This window comes from Rattus norvegicus, chromosome 17, assembly GCF_036323735.1.
Source record: "Rattus norvegicus strain BN/NHsdMcwi chromosome 17, GRCr8, whole genome shotgun sequence".
NCBI classification, from domain to species: Eukaryota; Metazoa; Chordata; class Mammalia; order Rodentia; family Muridae; genus Rattus; species Rattus norvegicus.
The window spans coordinates 89,462,532-89,485,586 of NC_086035.1; the positions used below are offsets into that span (position 1 = coordinate 89,462,532).

Here is a 23,055-nt window from a genome sequence, read left to right on the forward strand (position 1 = left end):
AAAATATGATCACTTATAAAGCATAGAATTTATATCTGAGTTTATTATAAAGCTATTCACTTTGTTATGATTCTCAAGGAGGAAAAAGTTACTTTAAAATAACATCAAAACAACAAGAAATGCTCATTTTTACCTAGAGTGTATTAATGAATCAGTATGAAATAATATTATATATAGAAATTGATCCTGCATAGAAGAAATTAAATTTTCTCTGCCTCTGAGGAATATTTGGTTAGTTGTACACTTTCTTTTACATTGGTGAAAATATTGGAAATTTCCCATCAACTTATGCATGCATTGTAATACCTCCAATCAAATGTGGGTGGAACTGTACCTTGTCTCTCCAGTGACAGAAACCTTTGCCATGCTTCCGTTAATTGGAAAAACAATCATCTTTGATAACTTTCCTGATCCTTCTGATACATGGGAAATCACTGAAACCATCGGCAAAGGAACTTACGGGAAGGTTTTTAAAGTCCTAAACAAGAAAAATGGCCAGAAAGCAGCAGTCAAAATTTTGGATCCAATCCATGTGAGTCACTTTAAGAGTTTTTTTTTTTTTTTAAGAATGTGTTCATTTACTTGTTTGTTTACATATATGACTATGCATGTTCATGTGTGGAGGTGCATGTGTAGGCAAATGTGCATGTAGGTGCCTATCGTGCACATGAAGGCCAGAAAACAACCTCAGTTGTTATTCCTCAGCCTACATTTACATTGTTTTTGGGAGCAGAGTTTCTCATTGGCCTGGAACTCACGACTTAGGCTCACCTGGCTGGCCAGGGATTTGCCTGACTCTGCCGACCCACCCAGCGTCACAGTTCCGGGTTTATAAGCATGCACTACCACATTCAGAATTTTTACCTGGGACTAGGAGTAGCGGGGAATGAACTTGGTTTTCCTGATTATAAGGTAAGCACTTTACAATCACTAGCTCGTATTTTTCAAGTCTCTACCTTGTTTTGTATTAAACACTTCGAAAGTCTGAAAGTGTCTTACATTGGCGCACTCAGAGCAGTGTCATTGTGATATAAGGGGCAATCAGAAAAGTAAGTACAGGGTGAATTATTTGCTCCTTCTTTTTATAACATGTTTTCCACATGTAACAAAGTGCCATAAGTACCTAAACAAATGCATCAGCACATAAATGCACTCTCCATAATAAAGCGCTTTATTGAATTGGGTTGATTGAATAGCACTTTATTCATTTTAAAAAAATGTCGTCGAAACAAAGTCTTGAGTCGAGAAGTTCTCCTGAAAATCTGGTTGTAGTAACCTGAGTTCCACTTATCCTATACTCACTTGGGCTTCCGGTAGTATTCCTCTTAAGCCAAACTGGATAAAAAGTGTTAAATTGTACAACGACCCCAGCTGATACACCGGCATGCATGGGGAAAGCACTCAGGTTCTACCGTTGGATGAAGAGCTTCAGGCGATTATTGACCTCGGAGAGAGGGGTCAATCAGTCTTTAAGGGGATGAGTCCCCTGTCACTTCAATTCCAAGTGGTCAGTCTTCAGTAGACAGAATCAGCACTAAATGTACTCTGTGTGTGTGTGTGTGTGTGTGTGTGTGTGTGTGTGTGTGTGTGTGTGTGTGTGTAACTATAAGGAGAAGAGAACTCATGAATTTGAGAGGGAGTGGGGCAGGTACAGAGGGGGGAGTTGGAGGTGGGAGAAGGAAAGGGGGGGATAGAAATTATATAATATATATTATATATATATACAGTACTTATGTGTATATATATATTTATATATATATATATATTCAGTACTTATATGTGAAAATTCCAAGTATTAAAAAATACATATTTAAAAAGTGGCATTGTTAATAAGTTTTCATAGAGAAAAATATTAAATTTTGTTCAGAGAAGGAAATTTTGACATTTGCCTACGTGTTTCCGCAGCAGAAAATGTTGGTTTATCAGGGTCAAATTTCTCTTTGAAGAACTGAGCTTCCTGTACAGCCGTGCTGTTCTCTCAAGTCACCAGCAGGGGTTCCCTACACTGAACTACCCAGCAAGAGTTGGTAGTTTTATAACTATCTGAGCCTCCTAGAAATAACTAAGTTTCCCATAACAGACCAGGGAGTCGAATAAGATCAGAATCATATACTCCCCAAGTTCTACTGAGACTCACATTTATTAAGAGACTCTTGCACACACTGTGGAAGTGTGCCAAGGTAGAAACGGTAAAGGACGGCACTGCAGTTCTGAGACCTTGACATGGCTTGTCCACTAACAAAGGCTACTACAAAACTACCTGGTTCCTTATTCATCTTGAGAGTGATTATTTTTCGATTACTTATTTCTGCTAAAGCCATTATAACTTCAGTATTCTTTGCTGCTTTAAGCAGAGGATTGGGGGAAGGAAGCTTTATTTGAAAGTAGGAAATCTGACAGTGTGGAAGGGAAGAACAGGCAATGTAAGTTCCAGACTCCATTGATTTGCATGTTCACGGCACTTGGTTGGAACATTTGTCATTTACGTAAAGGGAAGAGAGACAGTTGTGTTCTGCTAAAGGGGCAACAATTCTTTTCCCTTCAGCTACCTTGGTATTAGAGTTGAAGATTTGGAACAGCAACAGAAAACACTTTAGAACAACTCCAGCATGCACCCCAAATGAACCTGTCTTTCCCATTCCTTTCCTCATCAGTAAGAACAAGTAATTTATGATGCACATGATCTTTCTCTTCCACAGACTTACTTGTGTATGATGTTCTTACAATACTTGGAAATCAATTCCTTAAATATGCTTAAGAGAGAAAAGGAAGGAGGGATGAGGAAGAAAGGAGAGAAAGAGAGAGACAGAGACAGACAGAAAGAGACAGACAGACAAAGGAAGTATGTGGAGGCCAGAGGAACACCTCTATCTAATTAATTATCTAGGCATACTTTCCATTTCTTTTCTCCATGTTGGTCCGGAGCTCACCAGTTAGGCAAGATGGGCTGGCCAGCAAGCCTCCAGCTCCCCGTCTCTACACTTCAGTGCTAATTACAGTGTACACAACTGTACCCTTCATTTTTACTGAGTCCTGTGCATCAGAATCAGATCCCCAGGCTTGTGAATGAATTACCAGCTGAGTCAGTTTTGCAGCTTTCTACTGTGCTTTAATGAAAGAATCATAACTAGAGCAATTAATTTCTTATTCTTCTGATTTTATTCTTATCATAAAATCTATACATTTTCCTAAAAATTGTTTGTTCTTCATTCATGATGTTACAAGTTAAATAATAATAAGGCATAGCCAAGGATTTCCATTTGAAGAAATTCAAATAGACACATATTTTTAAAAATAAATAATAGAGTTTATTTTTAAGATGAAGGGGCTTTAATATTTTGTATATTTATCAAAGTGTTGAGGTTTGGACATCTGCAATGACAGGTAGACATGAGTAGGACCAGAAGAAGGTAGGCCTCTAGACCTATGTTTTCTCTTATCATCTCTGAGTCTTCTTTGTTAGAACTTACACTTTCTTTGTTAATTCTGGGGTGAAACAACAAAGAGATTATGCTTATTAGAACAGTGCTACTAAGAGGTTCTCTTATTGTCTGTAAGTTGCTCCACATAGACACGGTGTTCTAGAAACATGCCCAAGTGGTTTTCCCGCTTTGTCCACACAGTCTGCTTCGGGTGGGTAGCTGTTAGCTAACTTAACAATATATTGTATTGTATGATTTAACACTATTTCAGTGTTCCAACTAGAAACTTATTTCCTGTGTAACATATTTTTGATAACTTCCAAATATACCATGTTCTGAACCAAATAAACTAATTTTTCAGTCTTATTTTTAGGCCAATGTCTTTGTCATTACAATCAAATCACTACTACAGTACAAATAAAATCACCTGGAGTAGTTAGTTTTCTTTGGATGTAAGGGTAGCCTTTTGTTTCTTCCCTTTAAAATTTGGTTAAATTAATACAGATTGAGATGCACTGAATTAGTACAAAGATAATGTAATGAGAGGTTTCAGTACTGTGTCACAAAACACAATCCCAACAACTACGACCTTGCTTTTATGAAGTTAGAATAATATTAATATCTTAATATTATTTTATTGACATAATATGTGTTTTCTTATGGTTGTCTTTTTATGACCTGCATGGACATAGGATATCGATGAAGAGATTGAAGCAGAGTATAACATCTTAAGAACACTTTCTGACCACCCGAATGTGGTCAGATTCTATGGGATTTACTTTAAGAAGGACAAGATAAATGGAGATAAGCTATGGCTGGTTCTTGAGGTGAGTGCCAGCATTACTTGTGTGATGGGGATTTGTATTGTGGGACTTAGTGTTTATGTCTCATCTTCGGCACGCAAAACCTGTGTTTAGTGTGTTCCTTGCTGCTGATGTCTCCAGTATAATACTGAACCAATTTGGGCACTGACTTCTTAGACATGTCAGGAAATTAAAAGTCTACAAAGACCACAAAAGATTAAAAGAAAATGAGTCCACGATAAACGATGAAAGAAACTAAAGTGATCTTGTCATACAGGGAAAAAAATTACAAGGGAATCTCATCATCATATGTATTTTTTTTTTTGGTTCTTTTTTTTTTTTTTTTTTTTTTGGTTCTTTTTTTCGGAGCTGAGGACCGAACCCAGGGCCTTGTGCTTCCTAGGTAAGCGCTCTACCACTGAGCTAAATCCCCAGCCCCAATCATCATATGTATTTTTAACATATTTTGCCAGGTGGTGGTGGCATACACCTTTAATCTCAGGATTTGGGAGGCAGACGCAGGCAGATTTCTACGAGGTTGAGGCCAGCCTTGTCTACAAAACAAGTTCTAAGACAGCAGGGGCTACACAGAGAAACCCCATCTCAAACAAAATAAAACACAGCAACAAAAAATTCCCTAACTAGCTAAATAGATAAATAAATATTTAGTTAAGACATGACTGAAGTTCTCAGCTTGGGACATAAGAGGATATTAATGCTAAGTAACCCTCCTTAGAAATAGCTGTGCTCTTATTTGACCTTTATTGAAAGCTAATGACTTACAGAACTAAAATTCTACTTTTAGAGAGAAAACAAAATGTTTTCTGAGTGAATTGCTATGTACAGCAGTGAAGAGCTCTGTAGGATCTCTCTCCAGAGTGTGGTTTCTTATACCTGGCAGTGTGCTCTGGGGCAGGTTGCTTCCCTAAGGTCACTGATTGCCAGTTCTAGAGTTCAATTTCCCACTATTCAAGTAATCATTAATTCAAACAAAAACTATAAGGAAGTTTAAATGTTGCTTTTTTGGCCAGCAGAATGGCTCAGAAAGTGAAGGTGCTTCAACCAAACCCTTTGCCTGCATTTGGTAACTAGAATCCCACGGCAAAGGAGGAGAACCAGCTCCTGAAAAGCATCCTCTGACCAGCCTTTATTTGATGAAGTAACAGCATAATCTTTTCTGTGTCAACTACTGTCTCAGTATTTGATCGCTTCTTGTGAACATCGATTTGTTTTCCTGGGATAGCTGGTCTTTGTGCTGCTATAATAAAAAATATCACAGACTAGTAATTTATAAAGAAGAAAAACAGTGCAACATAGTAAGACTCTGCCTTCAATTCAAAAACTGAAGTGAAAACCAAGCACATAAACAACAGAGAACAGCAAAATCAAGCAGTCCAAAATGCTGGTAATATAATATCAAAATGCCTGCCTACCTCACCGAGACCACCTTGTCCTATGTCGTTCTGTGCCTTTTGTAATGCTGTGCTGAGAAAACTGGCTGAGCCTCTCTCGTCTCAGTGGTACCCTTTAAACGTCAGCAAGATTTCCCATTCAGCCCTGAAACCCTGTGTGCCTAAGTCTAGAGGTCTGCCTGCATCTGGTCTCTGATATTCCTCTGCTGGTAATCTGGGTGGAGCTTATTCCTAGATCCTTGGCCTCTGTCTTAGTTAGGGTCTACTTCTGTGAACAGACACCATGCTCAGGGTGACTCTTATAAAAGAAAACATTTAATGGAGGCTGTTTTACAGTTTCAGAGGTTCAGTCCATTATCATTATGGCAGGATCCAGGCAGACATGGTAGTAAAGGAGCTGAGAGTTTTATATATTAATCCATAGGCAGCAAAAGAGGACTGTCTTCCATAGGTACAGCATCACACTGGCCAGACCTAAGAACATATATGAGATCTCAAAGTCCTGCCTCCACAGTGACGCGCTTCCTCTAACAAGGCTATATACCTCCTGCAATCAGTCCACACCTCCAAATATTGCCACTTCCCATGGGCCAAGCATATTCAAACCATAGCCTATCATTTAATAGTATGAGCATCACTTCTGTTAACCACTCCAATGATGGCCTTGATTCCTGCTGCTTGTTTCTAATGTAGCGGGAGAGCCACTCTCTTACCGTGTCTCTCTGTGTGTGTGTGTGTGTGTGTGTGTGTGTGTGTGTGTGTGTGTGTGTGTGTGTGTGTGTGACACCCAGGCAGGCTCCTGGATGCTGATGTGTGTTGAACGAGAGCGTGTTCAATCTTATGATTGGATGCTTTCAGATGACCCTTTGTTTTCTCACTCTTGCCTTCTACAGAGGCCTTCCCTCCCTCATACTGTATGGCGTTAATCTGTTCTGGCAAGCACGAAATGAACCTCAGCGAGCTCTCCAGTCCGTAGCTTCCTCAGCCCTACTACATCATTTCTGACGTGCGGATGTGATGTGATTCCATACGTAAGAGTTGGAATCTCTGGCCCATTGCTATCCCATTTTCTCTTTTCTTTATCTTGGACTTTTTATTCCTTTATTAGCATTTAAATAGATATTCATGAGAAAGAGGAAATTACCCTGTCTCTCACCTGCAGCCTTTAATTATATTATAGAACCTTCAAAACTATAAAATAATATTTTAAGAAACTGTTTGGATTCTGAAGATGTATATTTTGTTGTATGACATTTATAAAATTTAAATCACTGCCCCTTAGTATTAGACAATCTATTATTTCAAAGCTGCTTTATATTTTTCTACTGTAAGATAGCTTTAAATCTTAAATTACATACTAAACAAAGCTAAACCTTTACTCATGTAGATTTAATTATCCAAGAAACAGAATGCAAATTGTGAACTCCAATCATTTTTCTTAACATGAGTCAAGAATTTTAGAGTCTTTATTTCATTTTTGCATTTATATATCTGAGGTGTTTTGCTGTGTGAGTCTTGGATGCAATTTTGTGTAGACATCAAATACTTTTAATATGTCTGTTTAGCTTAAAAATAGATTAGCACTGAAATAAAAACGAGTTCTCTGGCTGATGTGAATCTGAATGGGCAAGGAAACAATTTATGACGTTTTTCCCAGAGCTCAAAATAAGATCAATTTTTGCCTTTTAACCTGTCAAACTTCCATTCCGATTACACTGGTTTTTGTTAGTATAAAGCCTTGAAACTAGGGTTTATTTGAATTGAAGACTGCCAATGATAGTTAAGTGTGGGGGTTTTTTCTTGTTCTTGCTTTTCTTTGTGGTTATTGTTGAATTTTTGTTTTGCTTTTTGAGAAAAGGTGAAATGGTTGACCAAAATAGTTTTAGTGGATTAAATTGACAAAAAGGAATGCCATTGCTTCACCATACGGAAATGTTGAACATTTCCCTAAATGGCTCAAGAAGATAACAATGTCATTTAATAAGCTAGCATGAGGACTACTCTTCATTGTCAACCTGACCGGATCAGGCACCCCTTGAAAAATACTGCTGTAGGTGCCTGTGAGGGAGTTTCCAGGGGGTTCCAGATGGCATTAAAAGGGCATCCGGAGATCATCAGCATCGTCCCTGTCTACAGTGTGACCAAGTGCATCAAGGGCTTCTCTGTCACCTGTCACCGTGAATCCCTAGCTTGTGAGCCCAAATAAGTCCCTCCTCCCTTAGGAAATAAGGAAGAAAGCAAATAATATAAATTTCAAGAATCTGATCTAGCTGAACTAACAAAGTTGGGGTGGGCATAAAGAAAGTAAGAAGTTGGTAAACTGGATATAATTATTATAATTTGAATATGTAAATTATACTAATCACACATACTCAGAAGTGGCTAGAAGTACAATTACCTTATTTGTAAGTGTGAATGGTGCAGGTGCTACTTAGAGGCACATTTTACAAAATTGGCTGTGGCATCAATACTGTGTGCTCTGAAATGACTGCTAATTATACCTCTTATCATAATAAAGCCCAAATAAATTATTTTACATGAATATATCCAAAGACTGGGCAAAGAGGGGTGATGTTACCCAAAGAAGCATGCTAATAACACTCTGCTTTTAATGTGAGTCCCTATAAATAAGGTATGTGCAGGAGGGGTTAATCTGAGCTCTTAGTGACAGGCCTCCAGAGCCATCAGCCTGCCAGGCGGAAGGCCAGCAAATGCAAATGGCTGTAGCAGCTTCTAACTCGAGATGAAGACTCTTTTCATTTAAGTTTTAATCCAGAACTGAGATTGTCAGAATAGAAATTCTCCGTATCTTACTAGGGCAGTCTATTCTTTACTGTGTTTTTTTTTTTTAAATTACCTTTTCCAAATTGATCAATCTTTCTTTTATTTTCATCCATTCCCCAACACCACAAATGTCTGAGCATCCACAACGCACCAGCCTCTTTTCAGGAACCGCTTCCATTTGATTGGTCTGTATGTTCATGTGCAGTCTAAAGTAACCTGGGGAGGTTAGTGAAAGCAGCCATTGCTTCCTGTTTCCACTTAGACAAAACCACTTCATAAAAAGACAAGGGCGCCAGGGTAGCCGTGGCTCAGCCTTTGTCCGTCGTCTATGGAACACCTGTGGAGGGTTTTTATTTGTAGTGATGAACATATTGAAGCAGGACAGGTGATTGTATCTGTTTTCCCCATGCCTCCTTATACAATATATCGATTTGTCTGTCCTGTTTGGTAAAATACAGGCATGACATTTGACTTTGAATTTCCTTAACCCCTAGTGTCTCCTATTGAGGTCCATAAAGGAAAAGAAAAGGGTGGTGTGGGCCTGAGAAGGTGAAAAGTGGGTTAGGTTTCTGACTATTCTTACCATCCAAAGCAGGAGAGCAAACCCACAGAGCCATATTGACTTAAAACATTTCCATCAATCCCATGCTGCTGCTGCTGCTTAGCACAAAAGAAGACCTGAGATTTTCCTGTAATTTCCGCTCCTTGGCTGAATTAACAGCCACGTTTTAACTATGAAGGAGAGCCCAGACTCTGAAGCCATTTGTTTAGTGTGCCTTGAGCAGTAATGAGACAAAATTCAGAATAGGACATCCTCCTGTTAAAAGAGTCTTTCTGGCCTAATGCATCTCTGTGCTAATTGCTCCCTGGTAGTGGTGCTGCAGAGCGTGTCCTGGTCTTCATCTCAATCATCCCTGATTTGTTCATTTGTAATAGTGACACTGTTTTCTTTCATGGCCTTCCAAGTATAGAAAATTTTCTCTTTGAAATTATATCCCTTTCAGGAGATCAAAGACTGTCAATTACAGATGGTGTTTGAAAGCACAAAAAATTCAGTAAATAGTAACGAAGCCTCTCAAATGTGCGTTGTAGGTCACTGGGGTGTCTTAGTACACCGTGTGTCAGGCATTGCTGGTTATCCTGGGTTTTCTTATACTTACATCTAGAAGTTATAAAAGGTCTGCCATAAGGGGGAAAATGGAATAATAAAAGACAACACAGGGAATGAGGGTTTTCTCTTTGTTCAGTATTAACACATTAATATTATGTAGCACAGAGGGGCTGCAAAGCCATGGCAATCTTTCTGCTGTGTCGGGAAGCAGGACAGGAGCAGAAGCCTTCCTCTGCTAGCCCAGTATTGTTCCTTCCTCCCTGTGGCAGCTCACGATTGCAGTGGAGCTGCAGACTGACAGCATGATTCCTTTCATGCTCTCCGGCTGGAAAACCATCCCCAGCTCTCATCTGAAAGGCTAGTATTTCATGTGTCTGCAACAGAAGAGACAGCGATTACCTGGAGTAATTTTATTTATGGTTTTGTTTAAAGGGCAAGATGGGAAAAGAACCTTAGCGCCCTCCTTTATGTTGTTTGTCCTAAATGCATAAATAACATAATAAGTCTCACTGTCCTTCTTGCCCTACCGTACACCTCAGAGCGTGCCAAAGCCACTGTTGCTTGCACAGGAGTGCAGTGTACAGATAGTGTTGCTTCAGGGACTGTGTTGCTAATTGATAGATTAATAGGTTTTCTTTATGTGCATTCAAGTATTTCATCTGATAAATTATTTTCCTTTCTCAAAGGTTTTTAGTTATCAAGTGTTTCCCCGAGAATTTTGAAACATCTTAGAGTGAGAGAACTGTTTTGAATTTCAATTTGGTGGTCGGAGTTCCCAAAATACATCCCAAAGGAATCAGTTGTCGGTGACAAGATCAAACCAATGGTTTCACACTAGAAAGCTCACATGACATGTCACATGGGTATATGAGCACACATTAGGGAATGCCTCTTAGGTGGTGTCTGCTTTCAGAATCGTTTTATCACGTTTTTGGCATTTAGAATTTTATACACACACACACACACACACACACACACACACACTTTATTGAAACACACCACACTTTAAGCAGACCCCATCTATACCATAGGAAAAGCTGACCTGTTACTGTGCACACATGTGTACTTGTGCGGATACCTTTGTAGAATTTACATCTAGTCAGTTGTTTGCTTCCTGAACTCACCTCTTACTTTGGGCTGGCCAAGGTTGGAGGCTCTCAGTAGAGGACTAAGATGAACGTACATTAAAGGTGATTAGTGTAGTGGTGGAGAAATGATTCAAAGCTACATTAATTATTATTGCTAGTAGGATGTGGAGAGTATAAACAGGCATATTAGTAGAGAATAAAAGAGAAGGCATTTGGCAAGGAGACACAATGGAGGCCTGTCATCTTAACCTGCTGACAGAAACGAAACGTGGTTGCAGAGGCTTGCTTCCCTGTAGATCCTCCAGACTTCCTGATTATAAACATAGAGTGCTTGTACCAATGAAGGAGAAATTCATGAATGAAATCTGGAAGCTATTTCCTTTATTTAGGTTGAGGCGGGATGTTCTCTCTATTATGTAGCATCGGCTCTCCTGGCACTCACTCAGTAGGCCAGGCTGTCCTTCTCCCATCTCTGCCTTCCAAATGCTGGGGTTGAAGGTATGTACCACCATATCCAGTTTGAAGCTGTTCTCAAACACTCAGATGACTCTTACCTAAAGAGAGGCCAGAAAGCGCTCTTACAGGTTCTCCAGTTAGCAGAGAAATTAGTGGAAATCTCTGACTTCTGACATGATGGTGCTGGTGTCAGCATGCAGTCCTTACATGCACAGACAGAACACTGGACAGAATTGCACAGATATACAGCACAGATATACAGAATTGCACAGATATACAGAAATACGAACAGTGAGAAAAGCAGCTGAGCATTATATAGCTCTCCTTTAGTCTTAGAGGCAAGCCTATACCACAGGCCACAGAAAGGCATCACTTAGGAGGTTTGGATATTAATCCCTCTATAAACTCTCTTGTTTGAAATGAGTCTCGACCTCGTAGTGATATTTAGGGACGTTGTGAAACCTTTAAGCCTGTTTCTCAACCTTCCTGGTTCTGAGACTCTTTAATGCGGTTCCTTATGTCGTGATGACCCCCAACTACAAAATTATTTTTGTTGCTACTTCACAACTGTAATTTTGCTACTGTTATGAATCATAATGTATATATCTGATATATAAGATATCCGATGCATGATCATGCCCTCCAAAGGGGTCACAACCCACAGGTTGAGAACCACTGTTTTAATACATAGGTCTTAGCTGGCAGATGCAAGCCACCAAGAGAACCCAGGTGGTACTGCAAAATTATGGCTCAGCCCCCCCCCCCTCTTCTCCAGATGAGCCTCTTGTGGTACCGTGTGAGAAGCTGTGCTACCCACCATGCCTTCCTTTCCAGAGTGAACATACCCTCTGAGCCACGATCCAAAATGAAGCCTGCCCCACTGAAGTTGTTTCTGTCCTATATTTGACCACAGTGATGAGAAAAAAGCAGCTAATGCCAAGATCAAAGCAAGTCCATCTATGTGAAAAGACTGGAAAGGTGTCCATGGCTAGAAGAAAAAGGCCATGCAGTAAACTTCCTCCAAAGGGGAAGAGTGTGTATGTGATGAAGTACATGTGAGGACGTTCTTAGACTAGAACAGAGTGTGCAGATGTTGGGCAGAGGACAAAACAGAGGAGGAATGAATCTCTATGATGCTGCAGTGTGCACAGGATGAGCTCGATGCAAAGTGACGTGACTACACCTGAAGCATTTACTAGGAACCTCAGAAAGGCTGCAAGTTAGAGGGAAGGGTAAGCTAGCCTTAGGAGAAGAGCTTCCTGGGAGACTTGAATTGATCTATAAGCTAATTAACTGCCTTCCAGAATGAAATTCAGTGTTCATTCATGTAAGACAGCAAAACCCAGAAATTCAATAACATAACATTAACAATGGCCAATTCCAGTATTAAGTTATATATATACATATACATATGTATATATATTTTACATTCTATAAATATATCATATACATGTTTACATCTGCATTATATGTATAGATATGTATAAATATACATTTCTATATACATATACATATAAATATACATGTATATGAACAATGTGAACCAGTCAGAAGAAAATGTGATCAGTAGAAAGAGACATTGGAATTAGCAAGTTAGAACTTCAATGCTGTTGCAAATAGTTTTTTTTTAAAGAAAGGAAAATTAATGAAATTGAATAAAATGGAAATTGTAAAGCAGTAAGTGGAACTTTTAGAAATGAAATAGCAGTAACTATGAAAAGAAAATAAACCACAACTGTTGAGGTTAACTTTAGATGAGATATGTGGTAGGAAAAAAGAGTGTGGACCTAAATACAGGAACATCACAGTTGCCCACACTGAATTATACTAAGATTTATCATAATTGAAATGCCAAAAACTAATACTGGAGATAATCATGAGCAGAGCAGAGAAGGACAAAAAAAAAAAAAAAAAAAAAAAAAAACCAAAAACCAGGAGTCTGGCATTTCCTAGGACACCCTAGAATGACATCTGTGAAGTCCTCAGTAAAAACTGATGTCATGTTAGAATTCAAGACCCAGCTAAATTATTCACAAGTATTGTGGTGGTTTAAATGAAAACAATTCCCATAGGACCCCAGGCATTAGCACCATTAGGTGTCACCTTGTTGGAGTAGGTATGACCTTGGCGGAAGCGTGTCACTAGGGGTGGGCTTTGAGGCTTCAGATGCTCAAGCCAGGCCCAGTGTCACTCTCTCTTCCTGTTGCCTGCTGGTCCTGATGTAGAACTCTTAGCTACCTCTCCCGCACTATGTCCTCCTGTGGCTTACCATGCTTCCTGCCATGCTGATAATGGACTAAACCTCTCAACTCTTAAGCCAGCCCCGTTAAGAGACTATGAATTTGAAAGAGCACAAGTAGTCAGGGCTACATGGGAGGAAGGAAAGGGAAGAAGAAAATAAAGTAACTATAATAAAAAAATTTAGTTCTGTTTTAATATTCTGTATGCGGCGTTAGCATCAAACCTTTCTCACTTTAATGATGGTTTCCCTTAGAGTCTGAAAACATTTTTCACTCCTGTTTTCATGCTTTTGTCTGTCAGGCAGTCTATCATCAGTGTCCTTTCACATATAGTTCCTGTTGCCTGTTTGTTTCATGTCTAGATGGTAGCATTTTCTTAAGTCTTCCTTTGTCTCATAGTGTGGTTGAAAACTGGATGTTTTAGGTAATCCTTTTGTAGGTATTTTAAATGCCAGTTCTCTTGGAGTACTTACTGTTTGGACTTGTTTAGTAAATACAACTAAGTATTTTAATAAAATGGGTTTCCCTTATGTTACTCTTTAGAGGCCTTGCTTTGGCATGTTCACAGTTGACAGTGCTTTCTAACAAGAACTTCTTGGGTTGGGGAGTGTGCACATATATGTGTGGGTGCATGCATGTAGGTGTTTGGATCTGTGGGGGTCAGAGACATCAGTTGTTATTCCTTAGGCTCTGTCTGCCATTTTTGTTGAAACATGGTCTCTCATGAGTCAGGTACTCTTAGCACTTAGGCTAAGGTCAGCAAGGCCCTGGGATCTTACTGGCTCCACCTCCCCAATTTTGGGGTTACACACGTGTTACCTCAGCTACCTCGACACTGGTTCTGGGAACAAGGCTCCGTTTCCTGCACTTGTAAAGCAGACACATTACTGACTGAGCTATCTCTCAAGCCCTAGCTAGATCTTCCTTTGATTTTTCTATTAAACCAGTCTGTTTCTGTATGACACCAAGCTGTTGAACACCACCTACTGTCTGCTGATTTCTCTATAGATTTCAGCTATGTCCTGGGGCAAAGAATTGCTTCACAGTTTGATCAGCTAAATGCAGGCACACTTTCTGTGAGTAGTCTCTGAGGACCCCAACAGAGTTCTTAGCTGTTTCTTTGATCCTGCTTCCTATACTACACAGTCTGTAGTTAGCCTGCTGCTCTCACTGAGCTACACAATTACCAGAGTCCCCACTATTTTCAAACGCTTCCTTAGATTTGAATATCTCACCCTCTCCTGAGTAATATCAGGTACACTGGGGAGGACTTTGCAGCCCTCTGTCCCTATGGCAGCCTGTGGGCAGAATCTCTGTTCCACTGTTTCAGAGCTGCCAGCAGGAGCAGGGGTCCACGTCTCTTGCAGAGACACCTCGAGAATGAGCAGAACTCTGGACTAAGGAAAAACCCTCTATTCTCAACTTTTCTCTTCTGGCCTTTACTGTATACCTAACGAACAAGCCGGGAGGGAGTGAGTGTTATCAGCTTGCTCACCAGAATTAGGGCCTCCATCCTGTGAATGAGGACACAGCAGAGGAAGGAAGCCCCTCACCCTTACCTAGGATGTAGCTTCTACAGCACAGGCTTGGGAGTACAGGAGAAATGCATGTGGTTTGGATGCAGCTTTGTCCCTGTTACTTTAAGTAATTCTCTGTTTCTCCGATTTTTATTGACTGCATCCGTGAATTCTTTATACTGACTTTTTTCTTTTGAAACAAGAATCTTTTGAAATATTTTGAGAACTGGATTTATTGACTGCTTTCTGGAGACCAGCCTTATACTGACGAAGACAAAGACATTGCAAGGAGCAAGTCTGGCATCCTGCATGCACTTGCGTTGTCTGACAGGGATTTGTTCCAAAAAAATACTAGTTTATTGAAATCTTAAAATAAGTTTGATGAAACAAAAATTCTCACACAGTCATTGCATTTAATAAAATTGGGGGTGGGGTGGTAGGCAGGAACACTGAAACTGTGTGTTGAAATTCAATGCCCATGCTTTAAATGCTCTCAGCTAATAAGAATAGTAGAAATCTCACCTAATAAAATGGACCCACCACACATATAAGTGAGTGCTTCGCTACAACATTTATAAGAAGTGTCTATGGGAGGAGAAGGAGAAGATGTACAGAGGGTCAGGAAATTGAACAGAGGTGTGTAGAATGGGGGATGGGGAACTGGGGATAGCAACCAGAAAGTCACAGATGCCAGGAAAGCAAGAGCCTCCCAGGACCCCACAGGGATGACTTTAACTGAAATACCCCACAAAAGCCACAAAGGGGAGGTAGAACCTGTCCAGACCATATCCAGAGGTTAGGCATGACTCTCCCCACTGCCCCGGGTTGAGAGATGGGGCTACCCACCCATCTCCAAAAAATTAACCCAGAATTGCTCCTGTCTGAAGGAAATACAGGGACAAAGAGTAGAGCAGAGACTGAAGGAAAAGCCACCCAGAGACTGCCCCACCTGGGGATCCATCCCCATGCAGACACCAAAGCCAGACACTTGCTGATACCAAAAAGTGCTTGCTGACAGGAGCCTGATATAGCTGTCTCCAGAGAGAGGCTCTGTCATATTCTGACCAATACAGAGTCGGAGGCTCATAGCTGAATGTTAGACTGAGCACTGGGACCCCAATGGAGAAGTTAGAGGAAGGAGTGAAGTTGCTGAAGGGGTCTTATGTGGCATCAGTGGGATGGTAGGCCCTTGGCCCTATGCAGGCTTGATGCCCCAATGTAGGGGGATGTTAGGGTAGTGAGGTGGGAGTGGGTGGGTGGCTGGAGGAACACCCTCATAGAAGCAGGGTAAGGGGGATGGGATAGGAGGTTAGCAGAGGGGAAACTGGGAAAGGGGTAACATTTGAAATGTAAATAAATAAAATATCCAATTTATAAAGAAAAGAAATATCTAACACTTTTAGGCTTTGGGGAAAGTTAAGCTAAAAGCATAAAAAATACTACTTGATATAATAGTCATATGGCTGAACCTACAAAAGCTGATGATGCCAGGAACTGATAAGGTTGTGGGGCAAGCTGAACTCCTGCTCATTGCTCGTGGCAGTGTAAACGAACTAGTCACCAGGAAGGTGTGACTCACAGCAAGCTTTTACCTCCTTCCCCGCGTGTGCTGATGTAGACACATGTCTAGAGAAAGGCTCCAACGTGAGCGTTGGCCTTTCTAAAATGAACAGAGCAAAATCGAACTAAGCTCTGGAAAATGATGGCGCTTCTGTGACTCAGTACAGAACACGGTCTATTTCAGCAGACGACCTCAGAAGACACGGAGAGCAAAACAAAGCAAAGAAAAGGCAGCGAAAGTAAGAATTTCTAACTGCAGATATTAACAGTCCTTTCGTCAAAATCGGTCTCTTTGTCTCAATGGGGACAGACTATAGTTAGAGGATCTGTAAAAGCTGCCTTTCAGAAGCACTGCACTGTTGCTTACGGAATGACCTCACTTTTGTCCTGGTTGTTTGGACTCACGTCTGCTGTGTTAGAGGCTTGAGAATGCTCCTAGTTCATGGAGCTCTGATTTAGGAAAATTATCCCTCAATTTTGTTTGATTAAAGAGCTTCCAGGATCTATTTTCAGATTATGTTGCAAAGCTATATACTTTGGGAGGTGGGAGCTATAAATTCCTATCATGAATTCCCTTCCAGTCTATCTTGGAGATGTAAAATTGCTTAGGATAAATATAGCACCATTCACTCTTTGTGGTGGCATTCATTTTATTTTGATGATCTATTGTCTAACTTGAGATTGTCTGCAGTTCATTTTATATATTTCCATTCTTTTGTCCATTAAGAATTGTCACGTTTCACTTTAAATTTTACTCTGCACCCTTTATAGGGATGGTGTTTAGACTGGTAGAGACAGTTCATTTCATCAGGACAGTATTTGAATCTTCACTAACTGTCAGGAAAGAATCAGAGTTTGGGCCATAACCATTCCGTTTGGTGACTGCTTAAGAGAGTGAGCCACAGAGTCATCAGTAAAACGTTGATTTTTACTCCCACAGTAATTTTCATATTTTATACCTCTTTCCATTTGTTTTTCCATTTTAACATAACTCTATCCAGTTCATTCAGTAATAAAGTTTTGTGTTGCTCAGGTTAAACCACTGTTGCCAAAAGCTGCTTGGGAAATGGATTTCCTGGACGGAAAACATATTGTTGAGCTTCGACACATCTGGATGGAAGGAATTATGTAGAGCTTGTATTCCTCCTAATCAAAGTCTAGGTAGACGTTGCCCTGTGATTCACATGGTGGTAAGACCACAGTGAACCAGTGCACTGGTAAAAGGGAGTGATGAGATGCCCTGTGTAGGGCTGTGTGCCCTGCAGGTTCTTGTCCTCTGATGATAACTAGTTTGGCCTCTATTAGTCAGCATCTAATTCAGAAGGAAGCTTTGATGAAAGGGCTGAGATAAATTAATCTATGATTAGCATTAAATCATTAGTTGTCAGTGTACTTCTTCTGTTTAGCAGAATAATAGCAGGTTCTCCCCTAAGGCTTAGGCCCTGATTACAATCCCAGGCATAAGACCCATCTTGTAGGATAGACCTTAAAGACAAAGGCAAGCATTTCCTCCTTTCTCTTTACCATTCCACTGTGTCCAAATTGAGAAAGGTGCCATTGCCAGGAGGAGCTCACTGCATCTGGTGCAAGTGGACAGATTCTGTGTGATTTCAATATTGCCCTCTCTGCAGTTTTCATTGTGATTGGTTGTTTGGTTGTTTGGTTGATTGATTGACTTTTATATCCAAAACTCTGCTTTCTTAATATGGAAAAATGTCATACCATATTATAATATAGTATAAGATGTCAATAAAATTAAAAATGAAGGATATAAAATTCCTTTATTTTCAAGCATACCGTGTTGTCTCTAAATAAAATCAAACAATCTGACTTTCTTGAGTCTATTCTTTCCAGATAGTGATTTTAAATTTTTTAACTTTTATCTGGACTATGCTTTTAAAGAAAGTTTTAACTAATATGACTCCTCAAAGTGCATTTTAATGTCTGTAAATGATACTAAGTACTAGATATTAGATGATAAATAGTTATAGATCTTGTGTAAAACATTACTGTCTTAATTACTTAGGTAACCCACACTTTCTTTTGTGGGATTTAAAAATGAAATTCAAAGGACAAAATGTAAATTTGAAGAGTAAAGATTGCTTACCACTTTAAATCTCTGCATTTATATTTTCAGACAGTTTGTGTGTTTATGCTTTGGGTAAGAAGGTAACTTGTCACTTTTCTTGTTGTAACAAAGTGTAATACTAAAGCAGCAGTTTGTTGGGGCTGATAGTTTGTGGGGACAATGGTGGGAAGCCATGGCGGCCAGAGAGTGAGGCAAACGCCCCCGTGTCCACCATCAGGAAGTAAAGTTGAATTCTAGTACCAGTAGCTTCCTCTTCCCCTCTTTATTCTATCTGGGATCAGAGTCTACAGAGAGGATAATGCCACCCACACTGAGGGCAGCCTCCCCTCCTCAGATAACCCTTCCTGAAAATATCCTCACAGACACACCTACATGTTTGTTTTCCTTGTGGTTTTTGTATCTATTCAAGTTGATAATGAAGTTTAAGCCATGATGGATATTTTTGGTTAATAATTTCAAAATGTAAAGGACGTGACTGTGATCTCTTGTCTATTATTTTATTGTCTAGAAAGATTTGTAATTTTTTATGTTGTCCCATTAAGCCTTAAATTAGAGGATAATAAAATTTTTGAGGGTCATTGGTGACTTCATAGAATTCTTCCTTAAATAGCAGTCATGTCTTCCTTCTGATACTCTTGAGTGGCTCAGTTGATCTTTCTAGACAGAACAATCCAGCACTGCTTACAACCCCCTTTTTGTGTCTTTCATGGTGGGGCTCTGGCTCTCTCTCTGCCAGCTTGCCCAGTGGCTCCTGCGCAGCCGAGGCCAGTGTCCATATTTACTGGTGTGAAGAACATTTTTCTTTATTTACCACTAAAGAACTTCCCCTATTTTAGTTCAAATATACACACTTTTTTAAAGTTTAGTGAGCTTTAGTAGGATCATATAGGAAAATGATATAATTTCCATCTTGGGAGAGTCACAAAATGTTATGTTTGGAGAAAAGCCTAGCCATTCCAATAATGAGAAAGATGGGGGCATAAAGAAAAATCGGATAAAACTAAGCTGCACCCTCCAAAGGACAATACTGAATTTCATAAGACACGGTAAATTTCACAGTAGCCACAGTAAAATGTTCAAATAACCTGGAGGGAACCGCTCTCTGCCTTTGATGGCAGACTCCACCCGTGTTGTCTGCCTCTCTGAGCTTTGTGGGTATTCTCATATACATCTCCTATCCATAAACAATTCATGAGATTGGATATTATTTCTCTAATTAGGAATCATTTATTCTAATCCTGGCACTGTTAGCATTTTGCCCTGAATGATTCTGCATTGTGGAGGGAGGGCTGTTCTCTGAGCTTTCCGATGGTTGACCTCATCACTCACCTTCAGATGCCAATAGCAATTAATTCCCCAGCCCCGACCCAAAAAATGTGTCTTGAAGTATTGTGAGGTATCCCTGAGAGTGGATTTGAGAACTGCAGGTGTCCTTGTTACCTTTGATCAACTTGAAGACCTGTCTCCATTCTTCGTACATGCTAATAGCTCAATAAGTATTTGCATAATATGAAGAAATAAAATGTGATTCTTCAAAAACACATTTATCTTTAAATACTATTATGATGAATTCATATCTGCATGCATTGTGTCAAGACTATTTCCTGGGTCAGCACCTCACTTCACATTGGATATAAACTTCAATTCTGAAGGTCTGTAGACAGTTAGTGGTTATTGGGGAAGATTGCCATTTTCTTCCATTGTTCGTGATTCAGTAAATAACCACCCACTCATGCAAACAACTCTAACTACACATGGTAGGGCATACACAGAATGAAGACAGGAAAAGTAGGAAGGTGATCTGTTGGGAAGAAGGGTTTCAACAAGAGAGGGATGAGGGATAAGGGATGAGGGAGGGTAACAGGACTGAAAATGACTAAAATTCATTATATCCATGCTTAACACCGCGAAAGAATAATAATGAGCCAGTTGAAAAAGTTCAACCAAGAATAAATTGTTTCCAAGCACACACTGGAAAGGGCTTTAACTCTTATTGAACTGGGGTTAGGTTTGTATGGCCCTTCACGGTGTTAGTGTTAGCTTCTGGGCTTTTGCTTGGCTTTTTGCTTGCTTGCTTGCTTGTTTAGTGAACAAATGTTAGGTTTTGAGTTGTTTGGGATTTACAGAAAGATTGAACTGAAAATACAGATCATAATGATAAAGCCCTTTACTCAAGTGGTCACTGCCCTGACATTTTATAGTAGAGAGGTGTGTTTGTTGCCATTCACAAGCCAATAATGATACATAACCTAATACTACAAACTGACAACAATTCAGGCATTCTTCAGTTATCAAGTAAAGAGTGGCCCTCCATTCAGTGGTATTCATGGAATAGAAGGAGGAGACAGAGGAAGAGACAGGAGGAAGAGGAGGATCAACAGTCAAACAATATTTAAAAAGCAGTGAAGGGGTTGAGGATTTAGCTCAGTGGTAGAGCACTTGCCTAGCAAGCGCAAGGCCCTGAGTTCAGACCCCACAGACCCCAGCTCAAAAAAAAAAAAAAAAAAAAAAAAAAAAAAAAAAAAAGCAGTGAATGGACTATGCTGAATCAAAGAAGCCAGAATTCAGACTTCTTTACAAACATAGTGGTGTCAACCTAAACAAAACAATTAGCCAGAGATTTTTCTCCAAATACCAATATTTCAGAACAATGGAGCCCACAATGAAAATGCAACAACCAGAGTAAATACAGGAATATTCAAAGATGGTAAGAAAAGGAGGCAGCTTTCAAAGACACATTAGCTGGGTGACATCAGTCTGGCTGAGAACGCAGATCTAGGCAGATGTGCTTGAGAAGCTACTTGGTACAATGGGGGCCTCTGAGTGTGTGGTCCTGACAGCTTTTGGTCATAGGCATGTTCCGACAATACTGCCATAGAGTCTCTCTTTTTTACTTTGATAGGGTTGACATAAGGGACTCCACTTTAAGTCAACCACAGAATTGCAACCAGAAAGAACTACACATTACAAAAGAAGGAGAGGAGGAAGGAGGAGAGGGGACAGAAGAGGAGGAGGAAGAAATGGAAAGGAAGGAAGGAAGGAAGGAAGGAAGGAAGGAAGGAAGGAAGGAAGGAACAAAGGAAGGGGAAGAAGAAATGGAGTTTCTAGCTTTCAGAATCTTGCTAATTGTTAACTAGCTGTAACGTCTGGGTCTTTTAAAAGATGAGCCTGCATGTTAAAGGACTCCATTTCTTTTCAGTTCCTCCAGAATAATTTTGTAATACAATCTGCCAACCTATAGTGGAGGCAGCCTGACCCTGTATGGTGCAAGCACATTTCATCACGTTCTTCTTCCTGATACAAAAGAAAGCATGGCCCTTGAAATGCCAGGCTGTACATAATCCCACATTAGCTGGAATGAATGTGCTTCCATTTCTTCATCTTTAATATGGAAACAGTGATGCTTGCTTCCAAAAATGGTGAGGTTCATGGATAATCTGTGCCAATGTGTTAGGAATATGCCCTGTGCCCAGTAAGTGCTGAATCTTGTCTGATGCTGTCTAACTCTGATGTGTTCAGGATCCCAGTAAAATTCAACCTTATTAGGAAAGATGTTGGAGAAAATGCACTTAATATTTCCAATTAGAATGCTAAAGATACATTTGCTGTCACTCTTCTTCCCTGCCTATACGTGAGTTAGAGGGTCAAAATGGTTGCTGTGTAGGGTCCCAGGCAGTGACAGAAAGGCAGGTGATGAAGGAGGGCCCGTAGATCAGATCTGGGGCAAGGGAGACCACAGATAAGAGCCCTGGATAACGGCCTTCACCCTCTCTGAGGGAAGGGATGATAGTATGTGGCATCAGGGGATCAATGACTTGCGGAATCCAACCATCCTTGTAATGTCTCAGTCCAAGATCGTTCAACCTCTGACCTCTCTTCTCATATCCACTGCTGTATCAGTGTTGGTCTTTACTGCAGATGGAGTGCCTCCCTGATAAGGTTTTAGTGGAACTCAATGTTACCTAATTTTGCAGAGCCCAAATATGAAATTTTTCTCTACCATATTCTTTCTTCTTGTCTTATTGAGATTCTTCCTGCTTTGTGTACAGAGAGGGAGGATGCCGAAGACCAGAGGCTACATGATATTCTAGATTGTTTCCTAGAGTGTTGTCCTCTCATCTTTCCTTCAGTGTGCTTGCCAACTTTGCCTAAAAGGGGGGTTTGTTTCTTCTTTTAACAGTGCACATTTAAAGCACTGTATATCTGTCAACGCCTTAGAACTATATTAACTGAAATGTCAGAAACCAGAATAGCTTCTGATGATTTCATCATAAATTGGGGAATACATTTGTAAAGTCACAGTTCTTATCCCTAACTTTAAGTAGGAGATTCTCCTCTGCAGATTAATTTAGATGAAAGGTGTGCTCTAGAGTCCTATGCAAGCATAACTCTCTGCTCATTTCACTTGGAGACCGTGAAGAGAAGGAGTCATTTAGGAGACCTCTTACAACAGGATACTAGAACAAGTTTTGGAAATATTTTAAGGAAAGCTTTTAGAGTAAGAAGTGTAAAACATTATGTGTTTGTTTTTAAAGAAAAATATGATTTTTATTAAAACTATTTACATGATATT

The 23,055-nt window shown here is 39.9% G+C and overlaps 2 protein-coding genes across 2 annotated transcripts in view; one reads left to right on the forward strand and one right to left on the reverse strand.

Moving 5' to 3' along the window:
- Rps8l1 (ribosomal protein S8 like 1) overlaps positions 1-23,055 on the reverse strand; it is a 995,681-nt gene that overhangs the window by 794,949 nt on the left and 177,677 nt on the right. The gene's annotated exons all lie outside the window — the stretch shown is intronic.
- Myo3a (myosin IIIA) overlaps positions 1-23,055 on the forward strand; it is a 216,088-nt gene that overhangs the window by 10,965 nt on the left and 182,068 nt on the right. The window contains exons 2-3 of the mRNA NM_001419731.1: positions 348-532; positions 4,115-4,249. Coding sequence (NP_001406660.1) covers positions 365-532; positions 4,115-4,249 — 303 coding nt within the window. The 5' untranslated portion in view covers positions 348-364. The remainder of the gene's footprint in view (positions 1-347; positions 533-4,114; positions 4,250-23,055) is intronic.